Here is a 19089-nt window from a genome sequence, read left to right as displayed (position 1 = left end):
ACGAGTAAATACAGTATCTCACTTATAAAGTTGCAAGATAGATTTTTTTCTTTTTCATTTCTTAATGGGCGCTGCGGCCTCACCTGGTAAATGGGCTCTCGCTCATGAAGACCAACTTTCGAGCGCCCGGCACCATCCCTTCGCCGGCGAACATGTGGTAGCCGAGCGCCGATGCGCCCGAGGCGTGCGCAACGATCACCACGTCCGAGGCGTTGCCGCCGAAGGGCTCCGCATTGCGCCTGACCCACTGGAACGCCTCGGCCTGGTCCAGGAAGCCCACGTTCAGGGGCGAGTCGGCAGTCGCCATGCTGACGAAGCCCAGCCGGCCCAGACGCCAGTTTGGGACCACGACCATCACTTCACCGACCGCCGCCAGAATCCGGCCGTCGTGGTACGGGTCGTTGTTGCTGCCCGCCTGTGAGTGCGATAGCGCAGATAAAAAGAAAAAAAAATCGCTTACTTACATTCCATTCGACTGGTCGCTTTCTAGTGCTCGGGAGCGCTCTCTCGCAGTGCAGTGTACGTTCGATTGGTCGAAATGGAGTGCTCGGAACACATTCGTCCGGTTTATTCGGAGCGCCGTGCTGCAGCTCGGAGCGGTCGGAGGCGCTCCCACCTTCGGGCTGAGGGCGCCGTCGAAATCTGACAGGAACCCGGTCACGTGCCTGTTCGTATTTCTCTGGGAAAACCTATAGCCCGTTCGACTGGGGCAGGTTTTCTCTGGCTGCAATTTCGAGAGGGCTCCCCACCGGGGAAAACCGAATTCGAGATTGGTACATAACCAGTCGAACGCGCCAATAATTGACTGTCAGTTAAACTTGCTTGGTGCAAGAGCTGTGAAATAGAAACAAACGTGAATATGCTGACTAGGTTCTCGCAGAGAACGCAATCGTCGCTTTGCAGGCTTTGTGATCATGAGGGACGCGGGGAAGTCGCCATCTTGCGACGTAAACGATCTCGAGACATTTAGCATAGGTTGCATGGTGAGGCTCAAGCAAAACAACGTAAGTCGCCATAATGAGCAGCTATAGCTGCGCAGATGATGAACGTATTTGAGAAAAACGGCATCAACAAAAATCAATTGTATCTTTGTTTGCACACAGGCGACGGCCACGTCACGCGGGGTCGGAAAATTTGTCAGAAAAGGAAGTGATTAGAGTGATAAACATTATTGCAAGCCTGTCGCATTCTCCCTCCCTCTTCATGGAGCAGAGAAGACTAGGTCTGCGTGGCAGTCGGGCTTCTCCTGCACTTAACGAACAAACGTAAGTGCAACGAGTTAACAACAATAAGGATTACTCTGGCAGCGGACAACTTACATGCAAGCTGTTTTAACAAAGGCATTACCAAGAGGCTCCAACTGAACATAGAAAATATTTCTGTGTACAGTGAAGTACCTTTGTCTACGGAAACACTAGAAAATCCTATGGAAAACTATTCTCAAATACAAATCTCAGTTTGCTACTGAAACCATAAATCGCAAGTTAAGAAATATTCATTTTTGGCGTCGCCATATTGTTTTGCTCTCTGCAGAGCATCAGTTACACGGTTATTTGCACTCTCTTTAAGTTCATGATGTACTTGACGACCATGCTGGGTCTTGCACGGTCCTGCGCATGCATAAATTTCTACGCAACGCTTTTAAGCGTCGCATAGAAATCTGTATTGATGAACCTATTTAAAGTGTCGGCCATGTAATTTATGAAATAACTTCTTCATGTTTGCTTGACAAATGGTAGTATTCAGGGAGTACCGAAAGTGCTGAATGCTATACTTTTTACGTGCTTACAAGATCCAAATTGCTTTTTTTTTTTGCAGGCAGGTCTGGGCTATGCTCCTGTTAATATATCGTCTATTACGATCACTAAAAATGGACTGTGCTTATCTCAGAAAGTATTAGATCATACAAGGTAATTCAACTGCATTCCTTCCTGTCGAGACGCAATGCTTAGCATGCTTCTTGAAGAGAGAAACACAAAGCGCAGAATGGAGATCGCCGTCTTGGCATAAGAAACATCAGTTTGCATATAGAACAAACACTCGCTAAGGTCATAAATAGGCTAGGAAACTTTATGGAAAAAGAATTCTCAACAAAAATAGGACCTTGCTTAGTTAGTCTTGCAGTTTCATATGTGTAATGGACGTTCGAGTGATACAGCTTGAAAGGGGTGCATACCTGAAAGAAACCGCCATGTATGAAGAAGACGATGGTTAGGTTGCCAGGGCAGATACGTCCATCACACGACGGTGTCCAGATGTTAAGGTGCAGACAGTCTTCCGATGTGCTTATATTCATCTCATCTGAAAGACACCGAAAAGGCGCGTTTCAGCGTTGTCTGTGAAGCGCCAGGAAGACACTGAGTTACTTCATGCAGCCTTGCGACACGTGATCACAAATAAAAATTTAGCTCTGCTCTCCAGACGCAGGGGAAGATGTGTGCTCCATTAAATGTAGAGGCCAATGCACAGCTCGCTGTCCTAGGTTACAGGCTACCACAATGTGCACCACTCCTGACTATGACGCCTCAATTTGCTGTAATTTGAATTTTCATTATTACGAAAATTAGGTTACGGTGTAAAAGAACAAAAACGTAAAAGCACAATTGAGTACGTGGGCAACGTATGCAAATATTAGAACTAAGTAACCACGTTTTGGAGGCAACCCAAAACGCTTTCAGTAAGCTACAGCGCTTCCAATTTTGTATACCTTCATCAGGACATGAGAACATAGTCACCGTTCCATAGTATTTTTAGTATTCGCTGCTTCAAGCGTTCGATCGGTATGTCCTGTTGGAGCTTTTCTTGCCGCTGACATTCTAGTATATACTGTTCGATTTGTCACAGTATATGCAGACTGACAACCCGTTGATCCGTACCAGTGACCGCGCTGGCGGCGTACTTCTGAGTATGCCAGGCTTCCGACGTAGGAGGGAGTCAGATATTGCCATCGATGACGCGAATACTACATGAGATAAGAAATCAAGGTCACCATTTACTGATCTCCCCATAGACGACTAGCGCAAAAACCCTGCAGTAACCTAGTTGCCAGAGTAAGCTGCGCCTTATTAATTAGCTTATTCGTCGGTCCTGCTCGTAAAAACTTTGTAACGCGTAGTTATGCGACAATCACTATCCAACTTGCGTTGTTCTTTTTCTCTCTAGTGTATTGATCCTATCCTAGTTCGCTGCAGAAAAATGGTATCTCGCGACGGTCTACAGAGACTTCCTGCTGCGTCTACTGTCTTCGTATGTCACCTGCAAACTTCCTATCTGCATCAATGTGTCGCCCAATTCTCTCCTTTCTTTGATCGTGTTTGCATTACCTGGTAATTTATTCAGTTAATCTATGAGAGAGGGCTGGTAAGGCTTCGTTCTCTAGCGAAAAAAAAAAACCTATCCTGCATAACTCCTAAATCAATAAAAACATATACCATACGAGAAAAACAGGTTTTTATATGGGATACTGCACGTTTCGTATCGATTACTAGATATGGGAGGCATACGAGTTTTCTTCAATAGGAATGCGCAATATATTGCTTGTCCAAACAAACTTGTTGCATAATATTCATTTCAAGCATATAGCAGCTATCCCCATTTGCGCTGTTATATATACTATGTCTGCCTATTTAATAATAATAAATATATTTTTCTGTACCGTTCTGTGCTACATGGTCTTCAGGTAAGAGTTCATTCGTTCAACATCATGGACCACATCAAGCTATATATGGCAGGATGAGTGAGAATACTGAACAATGCAAAGCATTCTTCTTCAGCTGCAGCCACATGTTCGCGGTCGGAGTGTCTTGCCGTTTTGGTGGGCTGATCCCGGTATTGGTCCGAAATTCTGTACCTCGGAGGGACTGGGTATCTGCACTATATATGTGCACTAGGGCCACTCGGTACATACACTGGTTATATGAATCTGAGGCCACTGAGTATAATATGTTGCTGGGTATCTCCACTGCGTATGTGCCACTGGGATTTTAGTTTATTTTCCACGACATTGTTGTCATCAGAAAAATTCTCTCTTACTTACTATAAATCTAAGAAACTACACCATATGAATATTTACATAACCGTTCGCTGCACTACAGTTACTCTACGCATACAATCGCTGATGGCGGAAAGAGCAGTGCTTCTATTTTTTCAGTCTTATTGATCTCTGCTTCGTGCTAATATTTTCTTACTGCACTTTGCTTGCTTCGATATTTGTCACGCTTCTAGGACAGAAAGAAATTGAATGCTTCGCATTAGCTGGACGTCCACTCCAACTGAGTTTGCCAAAGTTCTTGTTGCCTTCAGGCATATCTGAGTAACATACCGTTCCCGGCTAAGGCGCGCCAGGCGTTTACGCTACATCCTGGTATTCATTCTACTCTGAATTTCGTTACTTAATTTATCGCCTGCTGCTGTCTAACCTTGCTTGATGTTGGACTGGGCGCATGCGGGAGCGGGCGACGTGGCGTCGAACTGATACAACTTCCTGTGCCAAGGCACGGGCGCGGCGAATCGCAGCGTTCTCTGGTCGGCGTACGGCACACCCAGGAACGAGCTTATGAGCACGCCAGCGACGACGGTGACGCTCCCGTGCACGCTTCCGAAGTGTCCGTCCACCACGACGCTCTTTATCTCGGGACTGATCCGCTGTATCACCGCATGGACCGAGACGAGCACCAGCGCAACCGACACGATGCTCGCCACCAAGCACATCAGGTCCCTGGTCCGGACGTCTTGGCTTGATCCCAGAGAGAACAGATGCGAGAAAATCGAATGCGAGATTCATGGCAGCCTTATGGCGTCAATGTAAAATGAGAACAGAATTAGAATGTGGGACACACGTTAGCAAACTGTACGTGGTTCCAGAGTTGCATTGTAAGATTGAGAGGCTTTGGCGTAAATAGGTTTGCCAGGTGTGGGTATGGTTTGAAGAACTGATATATATATATATATATATATAGCATAACATACGCAAATAGTCTCTGGAACACGAACTATCATCGTATTTTATGCACATGGCATAGCCCATCCACAGCGTACATAATTTGCATGTTCAAGAATGCACCACTAGAAAACCTTAATTTCAAACAGTAGTAAAAATGTGTGCGTGCTGGTGAGATAAATATTATTGATAGGTGGAGATGCTAGCCGAGAAAGCGGCTTGGCATTCTGTTCCGTGTTCAATGTAGAACGATGGGCCAAGGGATGAAAGAAAAGAAAGAACACAGGCTCATCATTTCTAATGAAAACCCAAAAATGGGCCGCAGTGAGCAAAGTGAAATGAACAAAGTAGAATGTCGAGCTCTATGGCACCATCCATAAATAAAAATACCTGTCCTTATGTATGCACGGACCACAGAGAACATTTTGTTTATTTTCTATGCCAGAAGCATTGAATTTAGACTGTGTTGATTTCACGACGCTCCCTTTTGCAAGTTTCCGAGGTTTCGTGCGAGTAGATGTATCCGAGTTTTTTTCTGTTCTCTCGTCCTATGATCTATTGTTAAATAATAACAGGTCAAAGTAGCAGTATGCAAAACCTTTTGCTCGGCTACACTTTCCACCAATCAATAAATGTTCTCTTACTAGCACGGACGTATTTTCAATACTGGTTCATATTACGGTTTCTTTGTGATATTGTCTTGGAATGTGTACAGTACTTATGTCGTTGATAGACTATGGTGTCGGAATAAATTATGACGGCACTGAGTGTTCAAGAGATTACGGAGCGTTAAAATAGGGGTCTAGGGCCCAAACAATGAAACGTTCCTTTCCTTCGAGCGCTTCCTAACCTTACGTGAGGCCTCCTTACAGCGAAGGACCGATGGAGGAAGCAAGCGTACTCTGAAAGCTCCCTTCACCCGTCCTCACGTAAGGAGCGGTTGCCGCCATGCCTGGGTTCGAGATTATCTCTTAAAAGCTTTAGGCGAACACCAGAACACCCCTATTCAATAAAAAAGGTTGTATCGTCGCACAATCTCTAAGTTGATGAGCTAATATAGAGAAGCGTGGACGCTATTTTTTTAGTTTTGTTTACTAAATCTAAAGAAGCAGTGCATTACAGTGCGAAACTTGATGTGCTCAAGCAACGCTGGCACGCCGGCGTCGTGCAACGCCTAGCAACGCTTCCATGCCGCACGCGTGACTGGAACGAACGTGCCTGGCAAAACGTACCGTGCTCGCGCTTCTCCGAAGGTGGGCGACAGCGCGCGCGCGCAAGCAAACGTCACGTGGTTAAGCAGTGAGGCGAAGTGCTCGTTCAGGGCCAGGAGCGGCGTAAGGACGCATGAAGGTAGCTTGGCCCAAACAATAAAACGTTCCTTTTAAGGGTGTGCGAATATTGAAATTTTCGATTACGAATCGAATACGAATAAGACGAAGAACTCTCTAAGAATATCGAATCGAATATCGAATACATGTGTAGTATTAAAAAATTGCAAGAGAGGTAACAATAGCTTTATTACCCTTTTAAAAATAACATTGCATTTTACAAGGTTGCTTCAAATTAAAGAGGTACTCAATTATAGATAACGGACTCAGGTAATGCCCTCAGTCAGGTAAAACGCTTGTTACAGATTGTCGTGAAGGAAAATTAACTGCTCAATATGGCCAGAAAGTAAACGCTCTCTATGCACTGTCACATTTCTACCGGTAGAAAAGACTCTTTCACTAGGAACTGAAGTGGCAGGGATCGCCAAGTACTTCCGGGCGAGTGCACTTAAAAGCGGGTACCTGAAGCGGCCAATGGACTGCCACCACTCACAAGGATTCATGCCCCTTTACAGAAGAGGCTTTTGCGCGTAGTCTGTAACTTCCTTCTCAGGGGCAGATGCCAAATGTGTCTTCTCTTTGTTCATCACTAGATCGTCAAAAGCATTCCATACACTCGATGCCACCAGTGGACACGAAGTCGACGCTGGCACGGCGGTGTCCCCATGGTGTTCCACGACGGCTTCCTGGAGCTCCCTTGTCACAAGGTTTTTCAGCCAGATCATCTGACCAGATGCCTGATGAACTGTGGCCATAAAGCGCGGATCAAGAAACATGCCTAGGCTGGCCACTTCATCAAATTTCCACTCCGCACAAAGAGCATTGATACATCTTGAATCAATGTTAGCAAACCCTGAGTTGCCTTTGCAACCTTCAAGGCAATGGGGCATTCCAAAAATATATGGAATTATAAAGCTTGGTGAAAAAGAAACCGTAACTGATCATGTCTCAAATGCCTGAAGCAGATAGACTGAAACAGAGCATACAGATAATGGCAACTCAGGGTTGCAAAGGCGACCCTGAGTTGCCTTTGCAACCTTCAAGGCAATGGGGCATTCCAAAATAATTGGAATTATAAAGCTTGGTGAAAAAGAAACCGAAACTGATCATGTCTCAAATGCCTGAAGCAGATAGACTGAAACAGAGCATACTGATAATGAGCGGATCATGCGAAGTTCTCAGTTAATAAACATGTTCTTAGGAGAATGCGGAGCAAGCATACAATTGGTTAATTGCTCAATTATTCGCAGTCTATCCGAATATTCGCCGTTTCCACCGTTATTCGGCCGTCCTCGGATATTCGTGAATTTCCGAACATGCATTTCTCGAATCGAATACGCTTCGAATATGGAAAATATTCGATTCGTATTCAAAATTCCGAATATTCGCACACCCCTAGTTCCTTTCCTTCGAGCGCTTCCTAACCTTACGTGAGGCCTCCTTACAGCGAAGGACCGATGGAGGAAGCAAGCGTACTTTGAAAGCTCCCTTCACCCGTCCTCACCTAAGGAGCGGTTGCCGCGTGCCTGGGTTCGAGATTATCTCTTCAAATCTTTCCGCGAACACCATTATTCTATTAAAAAATGTTGTATCGTCGCACAATCTTTAAATTGAATAGCTAATATAGAGAAGCGTGGACGCTTTCTTCTAGTTTCGTTTACTAAACTTAAAAAAAAGTTGCGCATTACAGTGCAAAACTTGATGTGCTCCAGCAACGCTGGCACGCCGGCGTCTTGCAACGCCTAGCAACGCCTAGCAATGCTTGCATGCCGCACGCGTGACTGAAACGAACATGCCTGGCAAGACGTACCGTGCTCGCTCTTCTCCGCAGGTGGGCGACAGTGCGCATGCGCAAGCGAATGCCACGTGGTTAAGCAGTGAGGTGAAGCGCTCGTTCAGGGCCAGGAGCGGCGTAAGGACGCATGAAGGTAGCTTTGGAGCTACCTTATGCTGAGGAAGCACCAAGGAAGCCTTCACCGAGGGCCCCTCAGTAAGGAAGCTTTCAGAGTGAGATAAGGTAGCCTCACCCCAATGAAGGCTTCCTTAGTGAGGTACGGAAGATTTCATTGTTTGGCTTCTTAAGCTGAGGAAGTACCAAGGAAGCACCAAGGAAGCCTTCACCGAGGGCGCCTCAGTAAGGAACCTTTCAGAGTGACATAAGGTAGCCTCACTGCAATGAAGGCTTCCTTACTGAGGTAAGGAAGATTTTATTGTCTGGCCCTAGAGCTGAGCGTACCCCAACAAGCGACCGCTTTGCGTTCATGGTCTGCCCCGTCGGGAAGATGCTTTACAATAGGGTTGCTGGTGTGGCGGAATGTTTCGAGGGTGCGTTACCAAGCTGCCTAGGTTTAACTGCAGCAGAAATAATCAATTGTGTTTTGTTCCTCAGGGTCGCACGTATGCCTTGCTTCTGCCTGCCTTCTTTAGCCACGCTCGCATCGCTCACAACATTGGTGACCCGGCCTAGCCGCAACTGCTGAGGACATACCTCAAGGTACCGACGCTCTCTATTGTCGAGGTTAAACTGCCTCCATTTTGCTCGTCGAAACCTGAACTCAGGTTGACCGAGGCGGAATCGCGATTCACTGCAAGGCACATCACGGCAGACCACACGAAGTACCACTACGTGGTGAGCAGTCTGTAACGTCAACTGCTAGTGAAGTTCGAGCTCTGCTGGTTTCTCCACCAGTAGACAACGCTAAGGACACGTTGAAGGCAGCCCTATTTCGCAAGGTTACGCCCCCTGAAGACGAGCGGTAGCAACAGCTTCTCCATTAAGCAAACCTCGGTGACCGTGCACCACGCCAGCTGCTGCGTCATATGCAGTAACTACTGAGCAAGAGAGTGGACGGTCTAGACAGTGTACTGATCTGAGAAATATTTCTTTAGGGAATTCCCCGAACTACAGAATGATTATGGCTTCCTTATGGAGAAAGAGCTATCCAAGCTAGACGCGTCAGCCGACAACCTATGGTGGTCGCTCACAAGCAAACCGTCTCAATCCGAGCTGCTTCAAGAGGCTAAGGACAATATCTCACGTGTAGTGGATTCCGTGGCCGCCCTCCAGACTGCGTCGCGGTCAAGTGGTTAGTTTCCTACGGAGCCGCGTCTCAAGCGCGAGAGGCTATGTTGGTACCATCGCAAGCTTCGCGCAAATCACCACAATGCCTCGCGCAAATGTTTACCGCCTTGACAGCTCTCGGAAAACACCCCGGGCAAGTCCTGAGGGCGATCAGTGCCTTTGCCACGCCCCAACGTCCCTCATCCACCTTCTTCCTAACAGACCACAGCAGCGGCTTGCGCTTCCTCGTTGACACAGGTTCTGAACTAAGCGTGGTCCCAGCTTCGCCCGCGAACCACAAGCGCCCGAATATGTCGCCTCTGCGAGCGGTAAACAACAAGGTCATCGCTACGTACGGAATCCACACGGTACCTGTAAGTTTAGGCCTGCAGAGATGCGCTGGACTCTCACAGTAGCCAACATGATGTTCGTCCTCCTCGGGGTGGATTTTCGGCGCCACTTCGTTCTCTTAGTCGACGTGTGTAACCAGAGACTGCTAGGTCCCGTCCTACACAGTGATGTTAAAGGCAAGCCTTCTCAACATACGCCGCTCAGCCTGGCGCCGTTCAGGCCAGCTGGCACTCTTCGCATCACTTCCATACTGAGCGAACTTACTGACCTGGCACATCAACGCTAAGTCGGATCCCCAGTGAAACACTGTGTGTGCCAGCACATGGCTATCACTGATCAACCAGTGCATGCGCGACCACGTCGACTGCCACTTGGAAAGTTGCTGGTGGAACGGCAAGAATTTGACCATATGTTGAAGTTGGGCATCATCCAATCTTCTACCAGCCCATGGGAATCTCCCCTCCACATAGTTCTTAAGTCGTCGTCGCGCTAGTTGGCGTCTTTGCGGGGACTATCGAGCGCTAAACACTGTTACGAGGCCTGACATATATCACATACAACATATCCATGACAAAATGGCGGGTCTGCACAGCGTAACAATTGTTTCGAAAATTTAGCTTGTGCGGGCATACCACCAGATACATGTAGCAGCACAATACGTCCCAAAGGCGGCCATCACTATGCCGTTCGTTCTATTCGAATTCCTGCGCATGCTATTCGGCGTTTGCAACGCAGGTCAGTCCTTCCAAAAATTCACCGGTGGCGTCCTGCGAGACCTCAGTTTTGTGACGCCTATCTTGACAACTTGGATATAGCGAGCAACACTCCGAAAGAACACAAAAAGCACTTACTAATTGTTTTTCGGCGTCTACTGTGACATAGCGTTGTCATTTTTGCGGCCAAGAGTGAATTTGGAGTGCCGGAGTTACCATTTTTGGGACACGTCATCTCGGCCTCGGGCGTATGGCCACACCCATTTTCCGCAGCTAACTGCGAAGCATCGGCTACGTGACTTTCTCTGGACCATAAATTCTACGCCGCTTTGTTTCTAGGTGCGCCCAAATCCACAACTCCAACTCCACAGGCTGCTGAAGGAAACGGAAAGCTCCTCAAGCGACCTGCCTTGGTGCGACGATAGGTAAGACGGTTTCCACTGAAGTAAACAGGCCTTGGCGAAAGCGATTCTCCTGGCGTGTCTACGACAGGACATTCCACAGTGCGTCGTGATGATCGTTTCTCACACAACTATCGGCGCCATGGCGCAATGACCGAGCGATGGTACATGGCACTCAACTGCGTTTTTCTCAAGGACCCTCACGCCTACTGGGTGCCCTTACAGCACCTTCGGGCGCGAAGTGCTAGCCGCCTACTCCAGAATATGCAACTTCGGTCATTTTCTGAAGTCGCCGAGCTTTTCATTTTATTCGATTCTATACCTTACGCTATGGGCTCTATACGCTCGAGCTGTGGCACGCATACGGCCCATGAACTGCGCCAACTAACATACATCTCGGAGTTCACGACAGACATCCGATACGTGAAGGGAAGAGACAAATGCCCTTTCGCGAAGCGCCATAAAGGCGGTAAACGCTGCAGAAGGAACTGATTTCAATAAATTGGCGGCAGCTCATCTTGAAGACGGAAAGCTAAAGAGCCCTCTAACGAGAAAAAGTGCTCTCAAGCTACAATGGAAGCAGATCACGGAATCATGCGACCCGATTGGCTGCGACAGATCCACAGGCAACCCACGCCCATTTGTGCCCCGCAGTCAACGTCGCTGTATTTTCTCGTCTCTACACAAACTATCCTATGCACGAATCAAAGATACGTAAACGTTGCGCAGGGCAAGGTTGAATCGGTACGTTTGCGGCTCGTCAAGATGATGCATGCCGTGTAGCACGCCAAAATTCATCGCCATTCTGGGACTCCGTTACAACATTCGCGCCTCTCGACGCAAGGCTCGATCATGTACACCTTAACAATGTCGAACCTATATTACCTTGCCAAGGACATAACCATTGGCTGACATGCATCGACATATTCATGCGCTGGGTGGAGCCATGCCTAATGTGGACATCACCGCTTACCCTGCTGCCCATGCCTTTCTACACCACTGGATTACTCGTTTCGGTGCACCGTCTGTAATAACGATGGACCGTGCCAGGAAATTCAAATTTTTCCTTTTTGCCAGCGTCACGCGTCTTATCAGCGCTTCTCAGATCAGAACAACCGCCTACATCCCCATTAGCAACGACATGGGGGAGCGTTTCCATCGCCAGCTGAAGAGTGCGCTCGCTGCAATGGAAGGGCGCAGCCGGATGGGGGGCACTGCCACTCATTCTCTTGGAAGTCAGGACGACTGCCAATACAGACATCGGTCGTACCGCGGCTCAATTGGTCTGCAGAACGACGCTCAACTTCCCAGGAGAATTATTCACGGACAGTCCACAGTCCGCAGGATACGGCCTTGTGCTACGAACTTATACTACGTGACGTAATGAACAACCTTTGTGGCACTGCCCACCGCGAGGAGGTGGGTGGCGCCACGTGTGGTGCACGTGCTATCAGAACTCGCTTCGTGCACTAATGTGTTCGTACAGCACGATGCAGTTCATCGGCCTCTCCAACCACCATACGACGGGCCGTTCCCAGTGCTACGTCGAGGTGAGAAGCCATTCACAATCGACTTGTGTGTTCATCGCGAAGTAGTATCACTCGACCGGCTGAAGCCAGCGTACATTGAGGATGTAGACGGCCTTCCACCTGCCCTGGTAACTGTGGCGCCACCCGCCGAGGCTCCAACAGCGCACATACGCGAAGTACCCAGGATGCCGGCGCATCCAAGGCAATTGAAGCGTAGTGGACGCTGGTCTAGGGCGCCTCGTCGTAGAACCTTTGACGCTCCGTAGTAAGGACCTTTGGACAACATCAATTATTGTATAAATTTTTGAGGACTCACTAGGAAGCGAAGTAATGTGGTGGCCTCGCGGCCGCAGCACAGTATGCAAATGCAGCCGAGCCACGCTCTCGCGTTTTTCAGCATTGCTGGAGTGTTATCAGATTGTGTGCGGGAAAGGAGAACGGTGCGTGAGTGCACTACTAAGTTGCCGACGTTTGACTACAGCAGAAATAAATAGCACTTTCGCCCGAAAGGCGAAGCATTGATTGCGATAGAAAATTAGTACAGAGCTATACGAAGTAAGGATAGCAGCTACCAGCACTCGGCGCACATTGTACACATCATAGATCGCTTTCCAGATATTTGTGCCCACGCGGCGTATACAGCAGACGCTGGTAGTGGCAGGCAAAGTCCCAGTTTGACCTTGGCTGAGCTTGAAGGTCTGCATGACGGAAAGAAGTGTTTTCAGGGTTTGTACCTAGAGTAGCAGAGCTATCGCTCTAAAAGTCAGTCGTGCTTTATTCCTCAGGGACACAGGCCTCACTTCTCTCTCCCTTCTTTAGCCGCGCCCACGTCCCTCACAGCACCACCTTTCCATAGTGTCATGCGATTGCAGTGCCCTTCGTGCACGCGGAAGGAAAATGAAAACACAGTTCCAGAGAAATAAAAGATGAAATACTGCTATCCGTAACATCTTTCTGGATGAAAAGTATACCTAAGTGTCGGTTATACTCGATGAGGACGCGCTGACACATTTATGATATGTTCGTGGCGACGCTGAGAGGACCCAAAGCAGGTTAGGGTCGCTTAGGACACCCACGCTATTTTTTTTTAAATTTGGCGTTAGGAGTGCACGGAAACCAAAGCCTAAAGATGCCGTTTGGATTCGGCGTACGCGCTGTGGCAAAACGCTAATCATTAGCCCCCCTCCCCCTTAAATATTTGAGGACCCCTATCAAAAACCAACCCACTATTGCCCTAAAGTTAGCGGTCTGGCCCAACGCATGGACCAACCGCGTGAACAGTATCTCGCAGGACCCAAGAAGAAACTAGCATATATTTTTGTTCACTACTGTGGATAACCAACCATGAACGATAAATGCGACTATGGTCAGAATGTATGACAGTATTAGCTGTATGTGCGGCGGAGCTGCGCGGCTGCGAAAATTTTGCGGCATCGAAGTGCGCGAACGCAGAACGTCGTGAATTTCCTCATGCACCCTTGGACATGCGTGAAACTACGCGGGTTTGCTTTGCGAGCATTACGTGCCTTACGTACGTGGCTGGGCTATATCAGCTCATGCGACATAATGACGCTTGTCTTCTTGAACAGCTGCAGCGTGGCAGTTTTGTCCTACCGGGGCACGGATGGGAACCGACGATGATGGGAGCCGACGATGCGATGATACGGACCTACATGCACGCCGTATGCAAGTGTGTACTACACGAGCTTGGTGGGGGCTGTCCTGTCCTTTCTCGGAGACAAGTATTGACAAGCATTTGTAGCGCAGCCGGAGAAGTATTGATGTGTTAGCCAGCGCTGTCCACGGCAAAAGAGGATAATGTGGAGCATCGACTCAATCGCTGGCGCTGCGCGGAATGTGGGCTTCTTTGAAACCTACGGGTAACAGCACGAACAGACGACCGCAAGAAGCAAGACACGTACACACAAGCGCTGACTAACAACTCGTTTTGATCGCAAGGATAGCACACCTTACACATGCCAGAGTGAAGCAAAGGAAATGAAGCGGAGAAACATGACAAGGATGATAGTGTGCCAGCAACGCAACCGCAATACAACCGACCAAGCGCAACAAAACGGAAACAATTATTTTTCTTTCTTTTTTGCAATCTGAACCCCCTGATAGCCACATCCCGAAGATCAAATTCAGCATAGTGAGCGCTTGTGTGTACGTGTCTCCCTTCGGGTGGTCTTCTGTTTGCGCTGTTACCCATGTGTTTCAAGATGAACCGAGTCGCCCAAAAGGGAGTATTGATGGACTTCTATATGGGCTCTAATCCGTCCGATTGGTTTCGGCGCAGGAAATTATTTAGCCGTGCAAAAAAAAAAAGGGGAGCACTGACTGCGACCAATGTCCGTGCTTGCAGCTAGCATGGCTTCGCGCAGTCAGCAGTCATGCTCAAGGCAACATGTCTTTTTCTGCGACATGGATAGAAGAAAGGAAGTTCTAAGGGCTAAAGGCTGCGGTGGCGTAGCTATGTTACGCGAGAAAGTAGGCCTATTTATTTCCGTTCGAACTTTACTTGGTGAATTTTTCGCTTCCTCCATGCCCTATATGCACTCCGGTTTAGTGACAGTGCTTCAAGTGAACGTTTCGCCGCTGTTTTCGTTGAAAAAGCCATATTTCTACTATGTGATACCGATACTTGTTACTCGTGCAAATTATTTTTGACATAGCTGGTGCTGTCGCCGGTTCATATTGTTCGACGTTGCCGCTCTTCCCTCTCTTTCTCTGACCCAGTCGGTTGCATGCGCGAAGAAATGATGCGTGTTTGAGACAGAAAAACCAAGCATCGAAAACTAGCCGTGCACTCAACGAGCCATGCAGGCGCAAGGTTAGTTTCGGTGACCCTTATAACATAAAGAGCGGGTAGAAGAAACAAAAACGTCAGCGAAAATGCCCCGCCTGGAGCCCGTTTTTCTTTTTTTTTTTAGTGCTCTCGCAAATTGGCGTGAAATTTCAGGCGCAGCTAGATAATGTTAAAGAAAGAGCCGAACACTCACAGATATGTGCGAGAAGCTTGCATTCCGGTACGCATGCTCCAGAACGTGTGGGCGCCTTCGGAGAACAGCGCCTGCCTCGCAGATTGCTGACTCGGGCGACGTGACAGGGCGACATCCCGACGTGTCTGGTATATGCTGCCGCTTGGCGAAACCGGCCCCGCAGAACGATCCGAGGGAGAAACGGCACCCTACGTCACCGTAAAGGCTTGTTGAAAATGTAGCTAGAAATTTGGCGCTTGATCGCTTGCGCAAACAGCTGCAGGCTATTATAGCTTCTCGATACCAGCTGATAACCGCCGTGGTAGCTCAAAGGTTATGGCGTTACGCTTGTGAGCTCGAGGTTGCTGGCTCGATTCCAGCCATGGCGGCTGCCTTCCGACGTAGGCTAATGCAAGAACGCTCGTGTACCGTAAATTGGGCTAACGTGAAGAAACCTCAGGCAGTCAATATTGTTGGAAATTTCCGAGCTACGCCGTGTGCCTCATAGTCGGGTCGTGGCCCTGGCATGTATAACTCTCTAATCACATTTTACAAAGCAGACCAGAGAAACGCGAGACAGGAGTACTTGTTTAAGAGCTAACTAGCCAGTTCGGTAGTAGCGATACGTACATTAAGGTGACGCTGGCATCGCGATCAGCTGCTTCGGTAAAATTGAGAAAGCGCGTCTGTCGCAAGAAGTCTACCTCCGCTTATTCCCCCGTGTAATTGCATCAAAATGCTATGTCGCAAAGTCATGCCGACTTCAGCCGATTTTCGTTTTCTAGCCGGGCAGCGTCCATATGTACCAATGCCCACTATGGCGTGGTGTGGTGTGTACGAGATGCAGCGAAACACGCCAAGGAGACCGAGCGCACAGCCCAGCTAGAAGAAAAGCGCCCGAAGGAGACGCGACCAAACATCTCAGCGAATCTCGATTCTTGCTCCGTGATCTCGACGCAAGAGGTTCCGTGTTGAGTCACCACTGAGCAAAGGGCTGGCTACAAGGAGAGTTCGCTTGCCATGGCTGGCTACGTGGCGCAATGCTTTGTCATGACGTTTTCTTTCCTCCATGAAGGCAAAGCAGCGCATGAGGCGCTTCCACCAGCACGCCACACCACAGCTCGGCGAGCGCCGCACATTGAAGGCAAAGCAGCGCTTCCAGATGCGTCCGGCGCCGCGCCACACAGCAGCTCGGCGACCGCAGCAGATCCATTTCCCAGAATTGAAGTGCATGATATCCTGTATCTGCCTTTTCAACGCCTCTATTGGAAATAAGATGAAACCTCAGCGTACTAGAGGTTAAAGCTTGAGTGATATTGTGAAGAAACATTAGGAAGAACTCGTAAGCAACGCTTTTTGTAACTTGCTTGGGAGCAACTAGCGTATGTGTTGCGATCCTGTAAAGGTGGGAAGGGGGAGGGGGAGGGATCTCCTTTTGTTCTCGCAACTACTCTGGATGTTATCGTTTGAGTACCTGGATGATGGCTCTGGCTTCTGGCTCAAGGTCACTTGAAGGTCGCCCACAACGGTTGCTAACATCATTTCATGCTTAAAAGATTCGGGGAGGGCAGGACGTATGCACGACAAATATCGACTTTAATTCGATTAGCATTGAAGCAATCTGGTGACGCACCGCAATGCCAACGCCTGAACGCGTCATGAATAAGGCGTGTCTGCAGCTGGGCTCCTCTCTCCCGTTTCCCATTGAACATGCTGCGCAATCTAGTCGGCGCCACCGGGAAGTCCGCGAGTGTGAGTACATCCTCGCATAACATTGTCCAAATATAGATAACGCGGGTTCGTGTCGGTCCAGTACTGGATACATTTTAAAGGGGCTTTATTGCCGTTCAAAAGAGGCACGCACCAGTGACACTTACCCATTGATCGAAGTTGGTGGCAGAGGTTCATTGAAGACAGACACATGCCTATGGCCGCATACCCAGTGACCCAAGTTAGTCTAAAGGTTGGTTGTGAACACTGATCCCAGCCCAGCACCCCGATGCGCTACGCATTGATCCATGGAGTACCGAGCGACCCAAGTTGTCGGGAAAACGGTTGCAGACATATATGTATAGCGCAAGAAAAATGCAAGATGTGTCCTAAGAATGATCATTGCATTAATGGATAGGAAGAACACATTCGGCACGTTGCGTGCTATAATGGACATAGAGAGAAGAACTAAAACGACTGCTCGAAACTACTACTACTCACCGACTTCGGCACATTCGATGACAAGGTTGCGCTACTACTCCTCTTTTTTCTGTAAATCAAACTGCGCCACATGGCAACCGATATTTGATCGGATGATCAGCAGATTTCAGGCAAATCCCGCGGCCTGTAGCAGCACCAAATATCCAGTATGCCTATCGAGCACAAAAGTGTAATAAAGGCGGGATAATACCGTGTACGATTTCCAGATGTCTCTTTCTTCGTCATCATCTTCTCTGTTTCTGCGGCATGCGCATGTCGATGTTCATCAAAAGCTGATCGAGAAGCACGTTTCTTTCCTAAAGGTATTCGGCAAAAATAAAAAAATAAGAAAGCTGACGATTGTAATATATCGCGCCGGATTTACCTGAATATTGTATGAACAAGTCTACAGACAAAAAGAAGTGTAATGTAAGCCTCCTTTCACTACCCCTCTCTTGCCATCCATTGCTGACGGTGGGCCGATTACGGTGATATAATAAATAATAATAAATAACATACACATAACATGGGTGGAGCGCCGCTTGAAGCACTGTCGTAGAACGAAAAGGAATAACATGGGAGTATAATCATCACGTTATCCCGGCCAAGAGCTTCAGTGTAATGGAGAGCTTGATAAAAGAACTGAAGGTTGAGTAAGTTCGTAAGAATTGATGATACTGTATCCTTACCAACATGATTGACAGGCGAGCTTGATGTGTCCCGCTTGCAATCCACAACTAGTGACAGCTCTTAGTGACGTCATCATGATATAATGAATGCATTGTTGCGCCAGAAACGACAGGTCTAGCGCTGAACCTGCCGTTTCTTACTCTCCCTCCTAAGTATTTATTTTGCTTTTGACACAACAATGCGTTCATTAAATCTCAACTAACTCGCCCAGCAACAAGTTCTAATCGTCATGATAGTAGCGCTGTCCCTCTGTGCATGTTTACCTGTTCAATAATGAGCCTGCAGCCGTTGATGTTGAGGTTCCACTGAGCTCATGGAATGGAAATACTTCGTCAACGCGACGTGCGCATTGTGATTCAATAAATTTTGTGCGGCACATCGTACCACAAATAGTGACATTGAAAATCAATTCTCTAAGGTTTCTTTTTTTTTCTTTTTCATAGAAGCATGGATTGTATTACGTGTCTATACGCTTGAGGAAAGTGAGCCTTCCTGAAGGTACTTCTATTGCGACGGCAACTATATGTACGCTCCAGGCATATTTATGCCATCGTCCGGGGCGTTGTCATCGCCGTGATGTTCCGTGTAAAGACCAAGGGCGATAGAATCGTCGCCAGTCGCTGTACGCTGTATATGCGAGTGAAAGCGTTCGAGGGTGAGCTAACGAAGGCAGCTCTATCTCGCATGCGGGAGCGAGGAAGGCGGGCCGCAAGCGCGCCCTCTCCTGTCCCGCGCGAAGCCCGGGGGTGAGGCGAGGGAGAGGGGCCGACGACCGTACTTTATGTAATTTTCAACACAGGTAACGTAATTTTTGCCTATGGTGTTCCAAAATGGACTCCTCAAGATGACATTCACTTAACAACTAAATCACCATATTAATGCAAGGTGTGTTATAGAAAGTCTGCT

At 48.2% G+C, this 19089-nt stretch overlaps 1 protein-coding gene across 2 annotated transcripts in view; it reads right to left on the bottom strand.

The window, feature by feature from the left end:
- The window catches only part of LOC135896649 (cholinesterase-like), a 33477-nt gene extending 15751 nt beyond the window's left edge, over nucleotides 1-17726 (bottom strand). The window contains exons 1-5 of one of the 2 annotated variants that reach the window (XM_065425137.1): nucleotides 17515-17726; nucleotides 15325-15512; nucleotides 4419-4735; nucleotides 2177-2301; nucleotides 84-415 (exon numbers count right to left, since the gene is read on the bottom strand). In XM_065425137.1, coding sequence (XP_065281209.1) covers nucleotides 84-415; nucleotides 2177-2301; nucleotides 4419-4735; nucleotides 15325-15512; nucleotides 17515-17586 — 1034 coding nt within the window. In that variant the 5' untranslated portion in view covers nucleotides 17587-17726. The remainder of the gene's footprint in view (nucleotides 1-83; nucleotides 416-2176; nucleotides 2302-4418; nucleotides 4736-15324; nucleotides 15513-17514) is intronic. The other variant, XM_065425130.1, reaches the window with a different exon arrangement.
- Between the last annotated feature and the right edge of the window lie 1363 nt (nucleotides 17727-19089).

The sequence above is a fragment of the Dermacentor albipictus genome, chromosome 1 (genome assembly GCF_038994185.2).
Source record: "Dermacentor albipictus isolate Rhodes 1998 colony chromosome 1, USDA_Dalb.pri_finalv2, whole genome shotgun sequence".
Lineage (NCBI taxonomy): Eukaryota > Metazoa > Arthropoda > Arachnida > Ixodida > Ixodidae > Dermacentor > Dermacentor albipictus.
Note: the sequence above shows the minus strand (reverse complement) of the source record. Positions and strands in the feature narration are given on the sequence as shown.